The sequence below is a fragment of the Henckelia pumila genome, chromosome 3, assembly GCF_033568475.1.
Source record: "Henckelia pumila isolate YLH828 chromosome 3, ASM3356847v2, whole genome shotgun sequence".
Lineage (NCBI taxonomy): Eukaryota > Viridiplantae > Streptophyta > Magnoliopsida > Lamiales > Gesneriaceae > Henckelia > Henckelia pumila.
The window spans coordinates 85,914,859-85,934,754 of record NC_133122.1 but is presented as its reverse complement, the minus strand read 5'-3'; the positions used below and the strand labels follow the sequence as shown (position 1 = coordinate 85,934,754).

General features: G+C 36.2%; 3 protein-coding genes across 9 annotated transcripts; 2 read left to right on the top strand and 1 right to left on the bottom strand.

Annotated features, from left to right (window-relative positions):
• Positions 1 to 615: 615 nt before the first annotated feature.
• Positions 616 to 3,757, top strand: LOC140889135 (uncharacterized). Its single transcript, XM_073296844.1, has 7 exons — positions 616 to 672; positions 714 to 1,429; positions 1,631 to 1,775; positions 2,001 to 2,393; positions 2,679 to 2,933; positions 3,078 to 3,223; positions 3,610 to 3,757. The coding sequence occupies exons 1-7, from the start codon at positions 616 to 618 to the stop codon at positions 3,755 to 3,757; spliced, it is 1,860 nt and encodes a 619-aa protein (XP_073152945.1).
• Positions 3,758 to 9,297: 5,540 nt separating this feature from the next.
• On the top strand, positions 9,298 to 13,494 carry LOC140891109 (uncharacterized). 7 transcript variants are annotated; one of them, XR_012152428.1, is made up of 7 exons: positions 9,298 to 9,455; positions 10,604 to 10,673; positions 10,878 to 10,949; positions 11,254 to 11,489; positions 12,015 to 12,879; positions 12,961 to 13,079; positions 13,239 to 13,494. XR_012152428.1 is itself a non-coding variant. In XM_073299413.1 (5 exons), exons 3-4 carry the CDS (start codon positions 11,290 to 11,292, stop codon positions 12,475 to 12,477), a joined length of 663 nt encoding a protein of 220 aa, XP_073155514.1. In that variant the 5' UTR covers positions 9,298 to 9,455; positions 10,604 to 10,673; positions 11,254 to 11,289; the 3' UTR covers positions 12,478 to 12,488; positions 13,239 to 13,489. The 7 variants fall into 7 exon arrangements, 1 of the variants encoding a protein (XP_073155514.1); XR_012152427.1 differs by lacking the exon at positions 10,878 to 10,949 and having other exon boundaries at positions 12,015 to 12,488; positions 12,795 to 12,879; positions 13,239 to 13,492; XR_012152431.1 differs by lacking the exon at positions 9,298 to 9,455 and adding an exon at positions 9,850 to 9,987.
• A 3,411-nt stretch (positions 13,495 to 16,905) lies between these two features.
• On the bottom strand, positions 16,906 to 19,674 carry LOC140892400 (uncharacterized). Its single transcript, XM_073301274.1, has 6 exons — positions 19,076 to 19,674; positions 18,674 to 18,874; positions 18,488 to 18,581; positions 18,013 to 18,213; positions 17,839 to 17,901; positions 16,906 to 17,390 (listed from the first exon to the last, which is right to left on the bottom strand). Exons 1-6 carry the CDS (start codon positions 19,654 to 19,656, stop codon positions 17,253 to 17,255), a joined length of 1,278 nt encoding a protein of 425 aa, XP_073157375.1. The 5' UTR covers positions 19,657 to 19,674; the 3' UTR covers positions 16,906 to 17,252.
• Between the last annotated feature and the right edge of the window lie 222 nt (positions 19,675 to 19,896).

Below are 19,896 nucleotides of genomic sequence, written 5' to 3'. Positions count from 1 at the left end.
AGCCGAGGAATGGGTGCATTCAGTGGAGACCATTTTTGACCACATGCAGCTCACTGATGCAGACCGTGTGAGGTGTGCCATATTTATGTTTCGGGATGATGCAAGGGTTTGGTGGCAGGGAGCCCGTTGCTGTGGATATGACTACGTTGACTTAGAATGGGTTCAAAGATGTGTTCTATGGAAAATATTTCACTATCAGCACCAGGACTAGACTTGCTAGAGAATTCCTGGAGCTCCGCCAAGGGAGCATGTCCATTGCTGAGTATGTGAAGAAGTTTGAAAGGGGGAGGTATTTTGTGCCCATGATTTCGGGTAATGCTGTAGAGGAGTTGAAGCATTTCACGGAGGGACTGAATGCCACTATCCGTCGTGATGTCAGGTTGAGTAGGGCACAAACGTACCGAGCAGCAGTCGATGAGGCTATGTTGTCAGAAAAAGATGGGAATGATATTATCAAAGAATCACAAGCGAAAAGAGCCAGTTACCAAGGGAGAGAACAACAAGGGTCTAGTCAGAAGAGGCCGTACCAAGCCCCAGCTCAGAGGAGACCGCAGCAGCAGCAGCGCCAAAACCCCAATCAGGCGTGACCTCAGGGACAGAATCAGCCGAACGCCAATGCTCCAAGGCCGGCGAATGCACCTATCTGTCAAAAGTGTGGGAAGCCACACTCAGGTCAATGCATTCTTGGGACCAATACTTGCTTTCTTTGCAAGAAGCCAGGGCATTTCGCCAAGGATTGCCCGCAGTCAAAGGATCCTATCAGGGGAAGAGTGTTTGCTATGACTCACGATCAGGTTGACCTAGATTCTGCAATTGTCACAGGTATGATCCGTATCGCTGGTTTACCTGCTTTCGTGTTGATTGATTCAGGAGCTACGCACTCTTATATATCTGTTAATTTTATGATGAAATTGGGGGTCTTGCCGGATGAATCTATTTCGAAATTTTGTGTGTCGTTACCCTCAGGAGAAGAACTGGAAAGTAGTAGTGTGGTAATAAATTGCAAAGTTCAGATGCAGAGTCTAGTTTTGTGTGCAGATTTTATTGTTTTGAAAATGGTGGATTTTGATGCGATTTTTGGGATGGACTGGTTGTCTCGGCATGAGGCTACTATTGACTGCAAACGGAAAACTGTCTCATTGAAAGATCAGAACGGGAAACCGTTTGCGTTCCGCACAACCTCTAAGAAGAGCGCACCAGGTATGATTTCTGCAGGAACAGCCTGGCAATTATTGAGTAATGGGTGTACAGGCTTTCTTGCGAGTCTAATTGGTGATCTGGAGGTACAGCGACCGAAACTTGTGGAAGTGGAAGTAGTGAAGGACTTTCCAGAAGTTTTTCCCGATGATGTTGCGGGATTGCCTCCAGTCAGGGAAGTCGAATTTGGGATAGAATTGTTGCCTGAAACTAAGCCAACTTCTAAGGCACCGTACAGATTGGCACCGACCGAGATGAAAGAATTGAAGGATCAGTTGCAGGAATTACTGGATAAGGGGTTCATCAGACCGAGTGTATCGCCTTGGGGTGCACCAGTGTTGTTCGTCAAGAAGAAAGATGGGTCAATGAGATTGTGCATTGACTACAGAGAACTGAACCGAGTTACAGTGAAGAACAGATATCCTTTGCCCAGAATAGACGACTTGTTCGACCAATTGCAAGGGGCAGAGGTGTTCTCAAAAATTGATCTGCGATCAGGTTACCATCAGCTGAAGGTAAAGGATGCAGATGTGCAAAAGACAGCATTCAGGACTCGCTATGGCCACTATGAGTTCTTGGTAATGCCATTTGGGTTGACCAATGCACCAGCTGTGTTCATGGATTTGATGAACAGGGTGTTTCAACCTTTCTTGGATCAGTTTGTCATAGTTTTCATAGATAACATATTGATATATTCTCGCAGTAGGGAGGAGCATCGTCAGCACTTGGCTACGGTGTTGCAAATTTTGAAAGAAAAGCAACTGTATGCTAAGTACAGTAAGTGTGAATTCTGGCTGGAGCAGATTTCATTTTTGGGTCATATAGTTTCAGCTAAGGGGATTGAGGTGGATCCGTCGAAGGTGGAAGCGGTTCGTAATTGGGATGTCCCAAAGAATGCTACAGAAATACGAAGTTTCTTGGGTTTAGCAGGCTACTACAGGAGATTTATTCAAGACTTCTCTAAGATAGCCCTACCACTGACTTCCTTAACTCGAAAAGGTGTGAAGTTTGTGTGGTCAGAACAATGTGAGAAGAGCTTTACAGAATTGAAGGAAAGACTGATTTCAGCGCCAGTGCTAGCAATTCCCGAAGGCACGGGTCACTTTGTGGTTTATACCGATGCTTCTAAGAGTGGATTAGGAGCTGTGTTGATGCAGGATGATAAAGTAATAGCGTATGCATCTCGACAGCTGAAGGTCCATGAGAGGAATTACCCGACTCATGATCTTGAGTTGGCGGCAGTTGTTTTTGCTTTGAAGCTATGGAGACACTACTTGTACGGCGAAAGGTGTCAGATTTTCACTGATCACAAAAGCCTAAAATATTTCTTCACTCAGAAAGAGTTGAATATGAGGCAGAGGCGATGGCTGGAATTAGTGAAGGACTACGACTGTGACATTAGCTACCATCCTGGTAAGGCTAATGTTGTAGCAGATGCCTTGAGTCGCAAGTCTGCAACATTGAACCAATTGACAGTGCAGCAGGAGTTGATTGCTGAATTTGCACGTATGAGTTTGGAGGTATTTGAACCAATGGAGGTATGCACTCTAGCAGCCTTAACAGTAGTACCTAGTTTGCTTGAGAGAATCAGAGTAGGCCAAGCTTCTGATGAACAGTTGACGTTGTGGAGAAAAAGAGATGAAGCCAAGGGTGGTACATTGTACACTGTCAAAGATGGAATTGTTCATCACCGAGGTAGAATGTGGGTGCCAGCAGTAGACTCATTGAGAGTGGAAGTGATGACTGAAGCCCATACTGTTCCATATTCCATTCATCCAGGAAGTACGAAAATGTATAAGGATCTGCAATCCTTATATTGGTGGCCAGGTATGAAGAAGGATATCGTAGAATTTGTGAGTGAATGTTTGACTTGTCAACAGGTAAAAATTGAGCATCAAAGGCCAGCGGGACTCCTAAAACCCTTGTCAATACCCACATGGAAGTGGGAAGATGTCACTATGGATTTCGTAGTAGGATTGCCAGTCTCACCACGAAGGATGAACTCGATTTGGGTGATAGTTGACAGGTTAACTAAGTCAGCTCATTTTATTCCAATCAGGAATAACTTCTCGATGAATCAGTATGCAGAGCTGTACATTCGAGAAATTGTCAGATTGCATGGAGTTTCAGCGAGGATAGTATCTGACAGGGATCCTAAGTTCACTTCGAACTTTTGGGGAAGTTTTTACATAGAGGATTGGGAACAAAGCTAGCTTTCAGTACAGCTTTCCATCCTCAGACAGATGGTCAGTCAGAACGAGTGATCCAAATACTCAAAGACATGTTGAGAGCTTGTATGATCGACTTTGGAGGGAATTGGGAATCGAAATTACCTTTAGTGGAGTTTACTTACAACAATAGTTATCAAGCAACTATTGGCATGGCTCCTTATGAGGCATTGTATGGGAGAAGGTGTAGAGTTCCCTTGCACTGGGATGAAGTTGGAGAGAGAGCTGTTTTGGGACCAGATATAGTGACTCAAACGGTGGATGTAATAGCTAAGATCAGAGACAGAATGTTGACAGCTCAAAGTCGACAGAAAAGTTACGCCGACCAGTGACGTAGAGATTTGGAGTTTGAAGTAGGTGACCATGTATTTTTAAAGATGTCACCATGGAAAGGTGTTATGAGATTTGGAAAAAAAGGTAAATTGAGTCCAAGATATATAGGACCTTTTGAGATCCTAGAAAAAATTGGGGCTCGAGCTTACCGAGTAGCACTACCACCCAACTTGGGGGGTGTCCACAATGTCTTCCATATCTCTATGCTAAGGAAGTATGTGGTAAATCCTTCTCATGTTATCCGCCATGAGCTAGTGAAATGGACGCCAGACTTGTCCTACGAGGAGATGCCTGTTCAAATCTTGGACAGACAAGTTCGTAGGTTGAGAAACAGAGAGATTCCAATGGTGAAAGTATTATGGAGCAACCAGTTGGTTGAAGAAGCTACTTGGAAAACAGAAAAAGATATGCGAGCACGCTATCCTGAACTGTTTGGTAAGTCGAATTTCGAGGACGAAATTCTTTTAAGGAGGGTAGAGTTGTAAGGTCCAAAAAGTTCACTAGCTTAATCACGATTAATTAATTTAATTATATGATTTAATGCATGTTATTTAGAATATTTAATTGTTATATGGAATTATGTGAATTATTGGATGCCTGGAATTATGTGATTGCTATGTTATTTTTTTAAAGTTTTCAGATTGGTATTAATTTTGGGTCGTAGGTACGAGTCTAGCCTTGAATCGAGCTAAGAAAAATATGTTAAATTAAGATTAAAGGAATGCAGTGTATTTTATTGAGTGGGGGAGTAAATTTTAAAGGATTTTAAATGTAACTAATGGGCCGTGTTGGAGCCCATTAGTCACAAAAGAAAAGCGTTCAAAAATTTTATTCTGAACTCTCATTTGAACGCTCACTTTTCTTCCTCAAAATCTCTCTCAAACGCTGAATCAAGGCTAGGGTTCTTCAGAGGCTCGAGGCTAGATCGTCCTACCGCTCAGGTTATTTCCAATCGAATCAATCCAGGCAAGTTTTTACTGTTTTTAAACTCATTCAAGAATATAGTTATTTTCAAGGTAAAACCCTAGGTATTTGATTGATGATCTATGAATGTTTTCTTGAAAATTTCTATGAGTATGTTGCTTGATTGTGATACGTGAAGTATTCCTGAGGTGTTCGGTTCATGTTTATCGAGTTTTGAAAGATTTGAAGGCAATAAATCAGATTTTTGGGTAAAAGTAATTTTGAAGGTTTTGATTCAAAATCTTTGAAATGTTTGATGCATTGGTATAAGTTATTTTGAGTTTATGATGTTGTAGAATGATATTTTTAATGGAAAAACGTCCCAAAGCATTGTGGGTTTTGAAAAAAAATGCAGAAAAGATCAGTTTTCGGAAAAGGAGACGCGACGACGCGCCCGCGCTGCCATGCAGCGCGCCCGCACCTATGTCGCGTAAATATGCGAGTAGGAGGCGCGCCCGCGCTGTTACGCAGCGCGCCCGCGCCCACTTTGCGAGCGGACGGCGCGCCCGCGCTGGTTGAGCGCGCGGCCACGCCGCAAGTTCGAAATTCCCATCCCATTTTATGAGTTTTTGAGTCCTAAAAATCATGATTTTTATATTTTAATGTATTTTAATTATTTTTAAGAATGTTCATGAAGAATTTTAAAGTTTTCAAGGTCCGAAACGGATGGAATGCCTCATGTGGATCAGTCAGGTTATGTATTGCATGATTATGTGATTTTATCATGAAAGTTAACTTCTCATGAAATGTTTTGACGGATTTTAAGCATGTAGCATCACGAGAAACTTTACGAGCATATACGAGATTTATGAAAATGACATGATAAGATGAATGATATGATGCATGGAAAATATTTTGATGATTTATGCGTCTTGTGGTGATTATATGGGGTATGCACTTCGGGGTGAGCTCCGGAGCGGCTATCCAAACATGGCTCACGGGATGGTTATACGGAGTATGCGCTTCGGGTTGAGCTCCGAAGCGGCTATCCAAAGAATGAAAGTTTGCGGGCTTAATGCCATATGCTTGTCTGATCAACAGGAAACTATGAATGGCTCGTTATGATGATTACCACACTACTCATACTTGATCTCCCAAAATATTTTTATGATATGGCTATATTAAAGTTATGTTTATTGCATGGGAGTTTAAGTTAATGTTTCCTTTTAAAGTTAGAAAATCTTTTTTCTGCATGCTCTTGTTGAGTCTTTCGACTCACTATACTTGAATGGTGCAGGCAATGATGATGTGGATGCTTTTATTGATGATTATGTGGGCGGACATGAAGAAGAGACAGGGGTCGGTCCAACGGAAAATGCATGAGTGTGAATGCTTTAGAATGGAAAATGTTTTAAACCTTTTTATTTGATGAGAGGCAAACAAGTTTAAATTTTTTTTTAGTTGATGGCCATGTTTTGGCAAATATTGTTAGATGCTATTTTATTTTGTGAACATTTTATACGCTATTTTAATAAATAAGATGATGTTTCCGCAAAGTTTTTATTTTTACCAAATCTTTAAGTAAGTATGTTTGAGTAACGTTTCGATTGAGAAATTGGGACGTTACAATTCAATTTCGTGATTTCTTCAATGTTTTCTCCATTTTCTTGATCTTTTTGACCTCCGAAAACATTATAATAATTTTTAAAGTTATTTCCATGCTCTCCAACCAAGTTTCCATGGATCCCGAATCCTTCAATTCTTGACGACAAATTACGAAGCAAATCTTGGAACAATATGAATCTTTAAGCACCTCCTAGATTCATATCACAAGGGGTTACATCCAATGAATCAACCTAAGAGGCTAAATGAAATACACTAACTCAAGAGTTTTCATCCAAGATACTACTCCAGAGGATTGCAGATGATGCATTTCTTGAAGAGATTGTATGAAAACAAAAATCTCCAAGGCATTCGGAAAACTCTCCGTAAAAAATGTTATAAGTGGCGGTTTTAACGGATCCACCAGAATAGCAGATGCGGTCCAACGCTCATGTGTGGACAAAATCAATAACCGCCGTTATATCCCACGTTCTAATTTTCAAAAATAATGAAAATTCACTCACTATTATCGTTAGGCTCCGTTAGATCAACAAAAAAGTTAGTATTTCGGTTCGTCCTCAACAAGGACAATAACTTATCCTGGAACGGACACCCCACCATATATATATATATTTTAAATATATATATATCTAATACACCATTATCACTACCAGTCAATGCAACTACTCAAGTCATAATATTTTTAATATTAGACAAAAGTTGTAAGAGACAGAAAATAAATATTTTCAAGTTTTTATGCCAAGTTAGTATATGTATTTGAATAGAAATAAAATAATTATTGCCAAAAATTCAAACAACAATAATTATAAATTAATATAAGAGAAGCCAAATATGTGCATATGTATGTACGTGTATATGCTTATCAATCTCTCGCACAGCCCAAGTCACCGCCGCGTCATCACCGCTTTTTCACCACCGCCTGCCGTCGCCACACCAAACACCGCCATCCTCGCCCGGCCTCCTCCTCGAGCGGCGTCGATCGAGCCAAATTTGGACGCATCTACCGGTGGTAGAGGTTCCATGGCTGGAAGTTGACCTCCGTGCGCCGCCCACTCACATAGTCATCGCTGGACCGCTGCAGCCTCACCAAAAACCGCCATCCTCGCCCGGCCTCCTCCTCGAGCGGCGTCGATCGAGCCAGATCTGGACGCATCTACCGATAGTGGATGTTCCATGGCTGGAAGTCGACCTCCGTGCGCCGCCCCCTCACATAGTCATCGCCGGACCACCACCCAACCACCACGTCGTATCAATTCGTTGCTGCCTCACCAAGAACCGCCGCTAGCTCGGCCGTGATTAGAGGAGACAATGATGGACCATGGAGACACAAATACACGTAGACATATACACACAGACAAGTTGACGAAGACCAAAACAATTTCAAACCTTGGAAAATGAAATAAGGAGAGAAGGTTGAATATTATATTATAATTAAAAAGTCACGTATATTCTCAGATTTAAAAAAAAAAGTTAAATGAGACAAAATTGATTAATACTTACCATGTGGGCTTGGTTGATTCTATCTCCTCTATTTACGGTTGCACCGCGATCACACGAATACTGCAAGAAAAATTTAAAAATAATTTCACGTTAGAATGTTGTGATGAGAGTCATACGGTGCTGAATTTATAATAATTATTTTTACATAGTTCTACTGGATTTTTACAATTATTATTATGGCAGGACTTTGATTCCTATCCAATTACACTACAATATTACTGCAATCCTAAAATCATTATTCAACTAGGACTTTGCTTCCTACTATCTGTAATTAAATTGCAACACAATCCTATTACAATTATTCCAAAAAATTACTTCAAAAAATTCTACCCAACTTTATCATCTCATGTACTCAGACTATCAGACTCCTGTTGCATGTCTACTGACAGACTACTCCAGAAATTCCTACTCTCGGCCATTTCGCTACACGACATGTCCGAGAATTGGGGGCTTATGATGGGTTACATACCCAATTTGACTTTCTCTCGGGTCCAAGTCCAGTGACTCAATCCATTTGGGTCTCATATTATTTTGTTATTTATTTGGACACTTTATCAAGACCCATAAATTTCTAAAAGCCCATAAGAGGCTCAAGCCCATGAAACTATCCGACTATCTATAAATAGCTCAAGTTCTCTTATTCTTAAGAGACGCACTCTATAGTCACGTGGTCTAGTTCTCTAGAACTTATATTGCGCAAATACTAACTTGAGCGTCGGAGTGTTTTCGCCGGGCAACCCCCGTCGCTACTCACTTTGCTTTGTGATGTAGGTAACAACCCACGAATTTAGTTCTTTGGAACAACCCGAGTATTAATCCGGTTATCCAGATCTCCACAAGTTACCCAGATTTTCTCTAATCGGGTAATATCAATTTTTTGCTATATCATTATCTAATATGGACATACACCAATTTTTACCTTATCAAAATAAATTATTTTACAAAAATATTCTCACATAATTTATGAAGTATGTACAAACTAAGGACAAAATTGACAATACACAATGAAAATACTTTGACATTGGTTCACACTTTTATAATAATAATAATAATAATAATAATAATAATAATATAGTATCAATATCAATTTGGTAGATGAGGATGGGAGGACTAAAGATGGTTAACGATGGGTAATATTACATTAGTTGCTATGAAGTTTGGTTGATTGGTGGAAGAGAGATGAGTTTTTGGGTGATGTTCTTATACTAATTGCGGGTACTTCTTAAATCATAAAAGGAAAACGAATAAAGTTTACTGTCAGTTATAGGGGTGAGCATCAATTCAGTTAAACCAAATTAATCGATCGAACCGATTTAATTTGAAAATTCGGTTCGATTAATTCGAAATTTTGGTTTTTATTTTTAAAAAATTCGGTCAAATCAATTAAATCGATTCGATTTCGGTTTTTTATTTTAAAAAATCGATTAACCGATTTTCTAAATAGACTATTTTTCATATTTTTATACATAGTTTAATAAAATTGGGCAAGACCCATGGACTTGCCATATTCAAAACTTAGAAGCCCGCAGTATAGGCCCACAACCTTAATTCCTAAATTCCAGTCGGCAGAGACAGTTCATCGTTCTATCTCCATTCTCTCTGCTCTCGTCGTTGGTCATCAACCGGTTCGTTGCTTTATATTTCATCTCTCAAAGAGTCAATTTTTCGAAGGTGAGGTCCGATTAAATTTCTTTTAAAACAGTACTTCACCCCTTCCATTAATTTCCCAAACTCTTGTGATTTTTCTCGTAAGCAATATGACTGATTTTTAGGCTGAGAATAAGATTTATGATAACAATTGCACGGTTTTGCTACTAAATTTCAATCACAGAAGTTTCTTTCTTGTGTTCTCTTCCCTTTTCAGTTTTTTTTTTTTTTTTTTTTACATTTTTTCCCAAAAAAATCGGTTGACCGAGTTAACCTATTTTTATTCGGTTCGGTTTTGATTGGTTATTATATATAAATCGGTCGGTTCGGTTATTAAAAAATAATTCGGGTCGGTTCCGTTATTCGAAATTCGCCAAAAATGCTCACCCCTAGTTACTTGGCCGTTCACAAGATGTGATTCTAATTTTGATTCATTGGTTGTCTTGGCTACCGACTTTCTTTCCGATGCCTTATTGCTACAAATATGCGAAGCCAGACTACCTTAAGAACATATGGAAAGTCATAAACTGGAAGTATGCTAGTGAAGTGTTTGATTGTAAACTCTGCTCCTTTTTGAAAATAGCAGATATAGATGTTTGGCCATTGCTTAAATTGTAGTTAGATTTAATTGCTAGGAGCTGATTTTAGGATTTTTGTTCCTCTTATTCACAATATCTCTTTCTTTGGTTCATGTAACATAGCTTTTACTTTTCTGATGTGTGCATTGTTTTCCACTGTATTGGACTTAATGAGAGCAATTGCATTAAGAAAATTGAAGTCTTTATGAGGCTGATTTTTGTACAAAGGTCTTACAAATTGCTGTTACTACTCTGTTCTTTTCTTTCGCTACAGAGGACTATAAGAGTTTTTCCGCTGAATGACTGACTTATTTTTATTTCAAAAATGGTTTGGAAACAAAAGTTTGCTTCAGATTCATAACCGCACTTGCTGTTGTCACATATGCTCGCTTGACTTTGGACTTCAAAGCTTTGGCAGTGATCAGTAATAGTATTAATTACTGGAAAAAATAAAAAAACCAAAACAAAAACCCTAGAGAAAAAATTAGCCCAAGATTGAATTTTCCCAATCCTAATAGGCCCACTTTCTTACTGCTGATTCGATGAAGGCCTAAATAACGTTCGTTTTTGTGTTTTTCCTACTGATTGAAGCAGATAGTTCCAGCTTGACTCAATCGTGAGAAGAGTTTTGTGTCGAGAAAAGAAAAACAGCCAGGTGTAAAAGGTGCACTCTGAAAATCGTCTTAAACTTTGATATATCTCAATATCCATCAATGCAATTGAGACCATCTCACTTGTGCTTTTAATTTTCATATACCAAATTCTTTTATACGCGAGCTCCCATTTCGAAAAGATTAGTAAAACTGAAAATTAGTTTCACTTCGTTTATAAATTTTTCCTTACGACTACTTGGGTGTTGTTGTATCAGATTATACATGCTACGCTTACCAAAGGCCGATAAATAGAAATTTTTGAGTTATTCGTGTCGACCGTCATATAGGTTTGTTTTTTTGTTTACAATTTTATAACTAATATCTGTTTTTGTATATGCATGTTTTATTTCTCAGTTCTCTGCTCAACTTATCTAGGTTACACTGTTTTATCCTTTAGCTTTTTGTTTACCTTTAACAAATACTCTTAGTTCTATACCGTAGTGTGTTTATTCAGTTGGCTTCTGTCACGTGCTTGCGACACTGATCGTGTAATGGGTCTAATCACAGAAAAATCATTATTTTCCAGTGATTGTTTGTTCTTGTTTGATTTTCTTCCAAGACGCCGTATTGTTGAAATTCATATTGAATCAGGCCCCGATCCGTATTCAGTTATTGAGAGGGAAAATAATGGCGTTTAGATCACGGGAAATGATGAAGAAAATTGTGAAGAAAATTGGTGGCGAGAATAATTTAGCTCCGGGAGTGAAAGAGCAATTGAAAAAATCTGTTCCGGGTAGCAAAGTCGTGATGGGCCGGGCTCACAGAGGGCTTTACGCCGGTCGCCATATCCAGTTCGGAAACCGTATCAGTGAAGACGGCGGCAACAAGTATGTTTTCTTGTTTCTTGGTTTATGTGTGAGTGGTGGCGTTTATTATTTTGTCATGTATTTTGAAATGCGATGAGAGGCAGCCGGTGGAATTTGAGAGTGGAGGCGGTTTAGTGTTACTAGTGCTATACTGGCTGAAATTGCATCGAACGGTGATTGACTATGTGTCGTCCCAAAAAAAAAAAAGTGCTGAAGCTGGCAGTAGCTTTGTGCGTTGCGCAACATAAATGTCAGAGTTTGTCTTACTTAGAAGAATGAACCTATCATAGCTTCAAGTTGTAGTAAAAACCATTGAAATGGGCATATTAGTGGTTCCTTGTGCTGTATGCCTCTATGTTTGGGTTGGACTTTTTTATCCTTAAGGTGAGCTGAAATATTGAATGCGCAGCTTTAAGTTAGAGATACGTGTTTGAATTAAATTTATCGTTGTGTTAGTTGGAAAATACTTCTGGTTTTTTTTACAGCACTCTGGATTATCTTGTTGAACTTACCTTATCATACTTCTCGATTTGGTGATGTTGCCAGGAGTAGGAGGACATGGAAGCCCAATGTGCAAGAGAAGCGGCTCTTCAGCTACATTCTTGATCGTCATGTTCGCGTTAAGGTAACAACTCATGCATTGCGCTGCATAGACAAGGCTGGTGGGATTGACGAGTACTTGTTGAAGACACCGTACCAGAAGATGGACACGGAAATGGGCCTTTACTGGAAAACTAAGATTCATAAGATGTATGAAGATCTTGGGGAGATGGAGCTAGTTTTCTTTTCTCAAGAGGACGAGGCCAACATCGAACAACAATTCAAGGAACTAAAATTAGAGGAGCGCGCAACACGTAGAGAAGCTAGGAGAAAAATGTATGGCTGGACTGCAAAAGAAGAGCAAACAAAGGACGAAGCAGATGTTAGTGATACTAGTGAAGAGGCTTCAAAAGGCAACGAAGGAAGCTTTCATACCGACTTTCATGAACGGGTGATAGCCAATGCTTAAATGTGCATTTGGTATGTAAGTTTGAATGTTCTTGGCTTTTCTGCAGAAATCTTGCTTATAGCTGCTTGATCTCGATTGTAGCCTTTTATCATGCGTTGCTACAGTTTTGGTGTTTTATCCTTATTTTTTGATTTAGCGCGCGTTGTTACTGCTTATGTTGTTACAGTTTTGTTGTTTTATCCTTATTTTTTGATTTTTTGAGTTGTGACGGAGTTTCTTATAATATTGCTTCGGTCATGCGGGAATGGGGGTTGAGGCAACACACAATTGCTGTTCTTATTTTCATTATATCTTAAATGAATGAAATATGTTGGAAGGGCATGCGAGTTTGATGTAGCCCATTTGGTATCTTCGTATCCGAGAATCAACAAATTCGACTCCGCATTGTTCACAAAGACTCGGGTAAACATGTTAACCATTTACAGTTGAATTCGTTGAAGCTAAATGTAGAGTTCTGATTGATAGTTTACTGTTTTCTTGAAGGTTTTTGGCTTTATTCAAGAATGCCAACTTCTTGTTTAAGGTTGTTTTCTCAGACATGAGCTTGAGTCTACGTGTGAAACGGCATGCAAGAGTTGCTTGCTCATGCATTTCTATTGTTGGTATGCAACAAACAATGAGATGGTCTAATATCTCCTCGAGTTATTGACTTGCCTCTTTGTTGTGATATTGTTTTGGTGACTCGCATGGGCATTAATTGCTTTTTGGCTGCTGGTTTAAATCACGTGATTCTTTATTTAACTAATTTTTTGGTGCTGCAGCGTTCAATATAAATTTAAAAAACATTCAACAATCCACTTCACGAAGAAGACGAAGAAGAAGCCAGTCTCATGGAAAACGAGAGAGACACTGTCGATATTTTGATTCGATGTTGTTATTATGTTCACTGCCTCTATTTCATATTTTTGGGATGAATTTTGGTGTAGGTGATTATTATTTCACGAACGTTTCTTAGTGACAGGTGGTTAAGTTGAACTAAATTGTAAAAAAAATCTATTCACTTTGTCTAGAAACAAATAAATACAAATAAATAAAAACAGAAGTATTTTAGGATTTTAATATTTTAAGAAACTGGATACATATCTAATATGGACATACGCAAATTTTGACCTTATAATAATAAATTATTTTACAAAAATATTCTCACAGAAGTTATTAAGTGTGTACAAATCAAAAACAAAGTTAACAATACACAATGAAAATATTTTGATATTGGTTCACATTTTTATGATAACTAGTAAGTAGCACGTGTCACGCACGTGAACAATGTATTAATTTATTAAATATAATATAAAATAATTGTAAATTTATTTATATTTATAATAAAAATTAAATTATCAATAATTAAATTTTCAAATAATCTATAATTGTTTGATTTTTTTAGATGTATTAAGTTTCTAATAGTTGTTAAATATCCTATACTTGAGTCTTAAATATTATTTCTCTAATGACATTGTTTTACTTCTGTTCACAATTTTATACATAGAATAGATTAAATACGTAAATGAGATGAAAATAATTTTTTTTCTTGTCAAACATATATTCACTTTTATATATCATTTTTTAAAAATTTTCTAAAAATTATGAATTTTTCCATTTTTTTCACTAATTAAAAATTAAACATATCACGTGTAAATAGATGATAAAAATGTTAAAGGATGAATTTAAGGTGATTAATGACCTAATTAATGGCACAATTACATACAAATAATTTGACTTACAATATTGCTCTAATTTTTATCATCTAACTTCAAAAAATAATCAATTTTATTTTTCAATTGTTAATCAAATCAATGTAGTATATTAGCAAGTCATAAATGCATAAATTAAACCACATTTTTTTCTTCCTTTTATGCCCCAAGTACCCAACTAATATCTCAATTTTACATTTATATCCCAAACTATTTTCAATCCAATAAAAAATAACAAAAATATAATCATGAAATTACTAAATTATTTAACTTCTAATTTTTATTATTTCAGTTGTATTTTAATTCTCTTTCAATAAATTTTTCTATAATTAATTGTTAAAGTATAAAAATACATTTCTCAAAAAATAAATCCTAAAGAAATAACCAAATAAAATTATAATTCTAATTATTGAATTCAAAATAAAATCCTATAGCACTATTAAAATAATTTTTTATCATTTATTTAATATTCCATATAATTTAAATATTAAAATTGTATCTCTTGGCTTCTCGTCACTATTTTAAATCCTAAAGAAATAATCAAATAAAATTCAAACAATTATTTAATACAAAATAAAATCATATAGCACTATTATTATTATTATTATTATTATTATTATTATTATTATTATTATTATATATATATATATATATGTAATCGAAATATATATTTACTTTAATACCCTAATTAAACCATTTATTATTATTATTATTATTATTATTATTATTATTATTATTATTATTATTATTATTATTATTATTATTATTATATATATATATATATATATATATATATATAATCGAAATATATATTTACATTTATACCCTAACTAAAATTTGATTTTTTTTGGGAACTAAAATTTTACTTTTATTTTAATATCGCTACATATTTTTATATGATCTTACATAAATTGTAGAATAAAAATTCAAAATTGTTATTTCACCCATTATATCAAAACTCGATAATTCATATTTTAATTAATTACTCATATAATTGATCTAATATTCCATTCACACAATAAAAAAATATTGTTATATATAATTGATCTAATTTGCATGCACACGATCAAAAATATTTTTACTAATTTCAATTTTATCTCAATTGAAACTTGTCAGTTACATATGTTTGCTTTTATTTAATTTTTAATTAATAAATAATCAATTTTATTTTTTAATTGTTAATCAAATCAATGTAGTATATAAGTAAGTCATAAAGGCATAAATCACAATTTTTTTTCTTCCTTTTATGCCCCAACTAATATCTCACATTTACATTTATATTTCAAACTATCCTCAATCCAGTAAAAAATAACAAAAATATAATCATGAAATTATTAAATATTTAACTTTTAATTTTTATCATTTCATCCGTGTTTTAACTCTCATTCAATAAATTCTTTTATAATGAATTGTTAAATTATAAAAATACGTTTCTCAAAAAATAAATCCTAAAAAAATAACCAAATAAAATTCTTATTCTAATTATTTAATTCAAAATAAAATCCTATTGCCGTATTAAAATAAGTTTTTATCCTTGTCAAAAAATAAGTTTTTATCATTTATTTAATAGTCCTCATAAGTAAATGAAATATTTTTTTTATTTTTAAAAAGTCTAAGCTTTAAAATTGTGTCTCTTGGTATTAAAATAAGAATGATTCACTTATAAAATTCAAAAATAATTTTTTTTTTCAAAAAATAAATCCTAAATAAATAACTAAATAAAATTCTTATTCTAATTATTTAATTCAAAATAAAATCCTATAGCAGTATTAAAATAAGTTTTTATCCTTGTCAAAAAAATAAGTTTTTATCATTTATTTAATAGTTTTCATAAGTAAATGAAATATATTTTTTTTATTTTTGAAGAATTCTAAACTTTAAAATTGTGTCTCTTGGTATTAAAATAAGAATGATTCACTTAAAAAATTCAAAATAATTTTTTTCTCATGTTTTCTGTATAATAACTTTAGGAATATGATAAAAATAAATTAAAATATAATGTTGTATTCAATGATTCAAAAAAATAAATGCACCACTTTAATGAATAAGCAACACATTGATTCTCCACAATATTAATATCCCAAATTTGACCCTAATTTTTACATCATTTTTCCACACAATGCCCATGCAATTAATACACATAATTCATAGTTTTTGGGCAATATAGTAAATACACAATAAAAACTTTTCCCACCATTCATACTTTTATAGTAGAAATAGATAATAATAATTATTATTATTAGTATCAATATCAATTTGGTAAATGAGGATGGGAGGACTAAAGATGGTTAACGATGGGTAAAATTAGATTGGTTGCAATGAAGTTTGGTTGATTAGTGGAAGAGTAGATGAGTTTTTGGGTGATGTTCTTATACTAATTGCGGGTACTTCTTAAATCATAAAAGGAAAACGAATAAGGTCTTACTTAGCTGTTCACAACATGTGATTCTAATTTTGATTCATTGGTTGTCTTGGCTACCGATTTTGCTTTCCGATGCCCTATTGTTACAAATATGTGAAGCCAGACTACCTTAAGAACATATGGAAAGTCATAAACTGGAAGTATGCTAGTGAAGTGTCTGATTGTAAACTTTGCTCCTTTTTTTCCCTGCATTTGAGGATCGTATCTTTGGGTTCAAAGGCAAACAATGACCTGCAAAGCAAATCCGCAATCATTTTGCAGTGGAATGATAATCAGGGCTATCCAGGAATCAAATGGATCCTAAGATAAGTGGTATTTTGGTAGATAATTTAATATATTTAAAGATAAAATTTTACATTTTTCGACAAAATACAAATTTACAAAATAAACTGGAATGTTGTTTTAATTTTCCTCTATTCGCGTAGCTGGATCACACCGGGTCATAATCTTGATTGAGCAATTGATAATGATGCAATGTATCTTCATGATTCTTAATCTTTTAACTATGCGCTCTTTCAATGTCGCACCTTCCATAGAACCCATGGAGTCTGGAACAAGATCTTGCACTTAGGCCTTGACCGAAGGATGCTCGATCATCGAATACAGGCTTCTCATGCCTTCAAATTGAAACGAACTGGTAGCGCTCTCCATATCTTTAACTGCTAAGCTTCAATGGGCAGACGGAACTTGTTATCTTCGGCGTGTTGGAGTTGCTTCACAATCCTGACACAATCAACCATGGAACAATTTGTCTTCATTGCATTAGAGGCAATGTGTGATCTAACAGCACCATAACCTTCCTGCACATGTGCCACACAAATTAAAGATGGGAACTGGATGAGTCTACCAATGATTTATTGATAAAGAAACTTATTGTGCGGGTGATGTAACATTTAACAATTATCATCATTTACAACTTTGGTATGAGTTCCCAGTTAATTTGGTTATTAGGACGCTCGCTAGTGAGCAACAATTATTCTTGACAAACTGTTTGGACTTTGAATTTCAGTGTTACTGCTAATAAATCCATCTGAAAAATTAGCAGCCAAAAGAATTAAATTTGTTGGCCACACAGTTCGTGCTTGCTTGCCAAAAGATGACAGTATTAGAGTGATTAAGCGATAAAATAGCAAACCTCTTAAGAAATGTAAAAGATAAAGTGGGCATTGAATTGGGCAGCAATAGAAATATTTATCTTAGAAAATTCAAGGGAAATTTTTGCAATAGAAATATGAGAAGGCCAGGTACCTCGTGCAGGGTGCTTAATAGTGTTTCCAGGCGAGGCGAATTAACTTTCGCTCGACTCGTAGCCTGAAACATTGTACAGAAACGATGAGTGGACGAGTAAGTGAAAGTGAAACGGCACAGACGCATGGTAGCAACACATTTTGTCCGTATTTTGATCGACGACTTCAACCATACCTCTTGTAACTTGATGTATCCAAATGGCAACAATGGGTCGCTTTCATCAATCATTAGTTTAATCAATGTTTCAAGATTTTTCCCAGTTCCATTGCTAATCCAACCCCACTTCTCAGCCAAGTCGCGCATTTCAGCTAGAAAGGCTGCACAGTGGAGAGGTCCTGTCCATAGCGGCCCTGAAACAACAAGCGAACCTGGAACCTAGAACAAAATAAGATGCACAGTAACGTTCAAGATTGAACAAGAAATGCCACAATTCTTGAAAAATAGTGTCTTTTCATACTGAGCCAGTATTTCTATATGAGTTCAGTATTTCTATATAGCAGTCATAAGTAGTAGGAAAGCGAAAACATGGAATCTTAAGCAAACACGATAGTCCATTATGTTGAACCTTAACTGACTCGAGGCACACATATAATAATATTCTCTGGATTCATTAACATGGCAACGGAAGCTGGTAAGTTGTTAGGCTTACATTACTGCAAGTGCATAAGATCTGACCAAGTTCCGTCCATGAAACTTCCCGAGAATTTCCACACTGAGTGCAGTAGCTGATGAAACCATAATGCCTGGTATTCGAACAAAATAGAATAAACCACCGAGTTTAAAAACAGAGGATACGATTCATGTACGAGACAGATGATCGGCAAGCACTTGAGACCTGTTTTTGGGAAGCTTCCCACGTCTAACTTGGAGCATCACTCGAAACACGGGACCATGGAACGAGTAGTATGAGAAAAGCGGAACCACATGATAACCCAACACAGAAGCCTCCCGAAAAGCCCCACCTATAAGCATCCGTAGGCCAATTTCATTCGAATATGGTGTTGGCCTAATATATGCTCCATATGCTGCCAACGAACTAGGAGTCAGATAGAAATAGCCATTAGCCGTCTTTAAGAATTTTAAGGAGAAAAAAATTGCTAAGTGAAATCCAAGAAATATGATATAATTTGAGATACAATAATTTTATTTCGAATCTGGAAGAAGACCTCCAGCTTGCAGAATTATCAGCTTAGATGAAAGATTGACAAACTAACCGAATTGAGCTAACATGACTCACTGTTGAGGCCGATGGCCACCTGAAGTAAACCCATCAGTGGACGTAAGATACAGAAGCCCATTCAACTTCACAGCACGCATAGCATCCCGCAAGAAGCTCGACTCGCTCCCGAAAGAGTCTATATCAATCAAGTCAAAATAATCCCTCTTCAGAAAACACTCCGCAAACACCCGGTTGGCATCCGAATGCGTCACCAGCCACCTCTTGCTTTCCCTCCCCGCCCTCTCCAAATTCCCAGATATAATTGTCCCGCAGTCTTCATTCGCATCGTTGGCCAGTACGAAGTCGGCGTCCGCTTCCACCAGGTAACGCAAGGACCGGATTCCGCAGCCGCACATTGCGTCGAGCACCCGGAGGGCATTGTGGGATTTCTTATAAACGGCGGCGGAAAGCACGGCGAGATCACGGCCGGTGGAGCTTTCCTGGCGAAAGAACGTGTCGCCGACGTCGAAGGTGAGACCCCTTTCGGATTCGTGTCGGGTCATGCAGCATTTGGGTGTGGGGCTTAGCCCGAATACGGTGAAGGGTTTAAGATGATATGAAATCATGGATTTGTTGTACCTTGTGGCTTTTTCAGTCATATTCCGGTTCTAAATAAAAGCCGCTTAAGATAAGGTTCCGATTTCACGGTATCTGTTCCTATGAACCGAGGTTAAAGCCTCACAAAAGCCGAGATGAAATTTCAAATTTTACAGGTCCAAATGGGTTTAAATAATACGAGTTTAAACCTGAAAAAAATATTTTTATTTTTTTATTAAAATTTTAATTATCCTTTATATATATATATACTACCTAACACATATTTATAATAAATTTTAGAG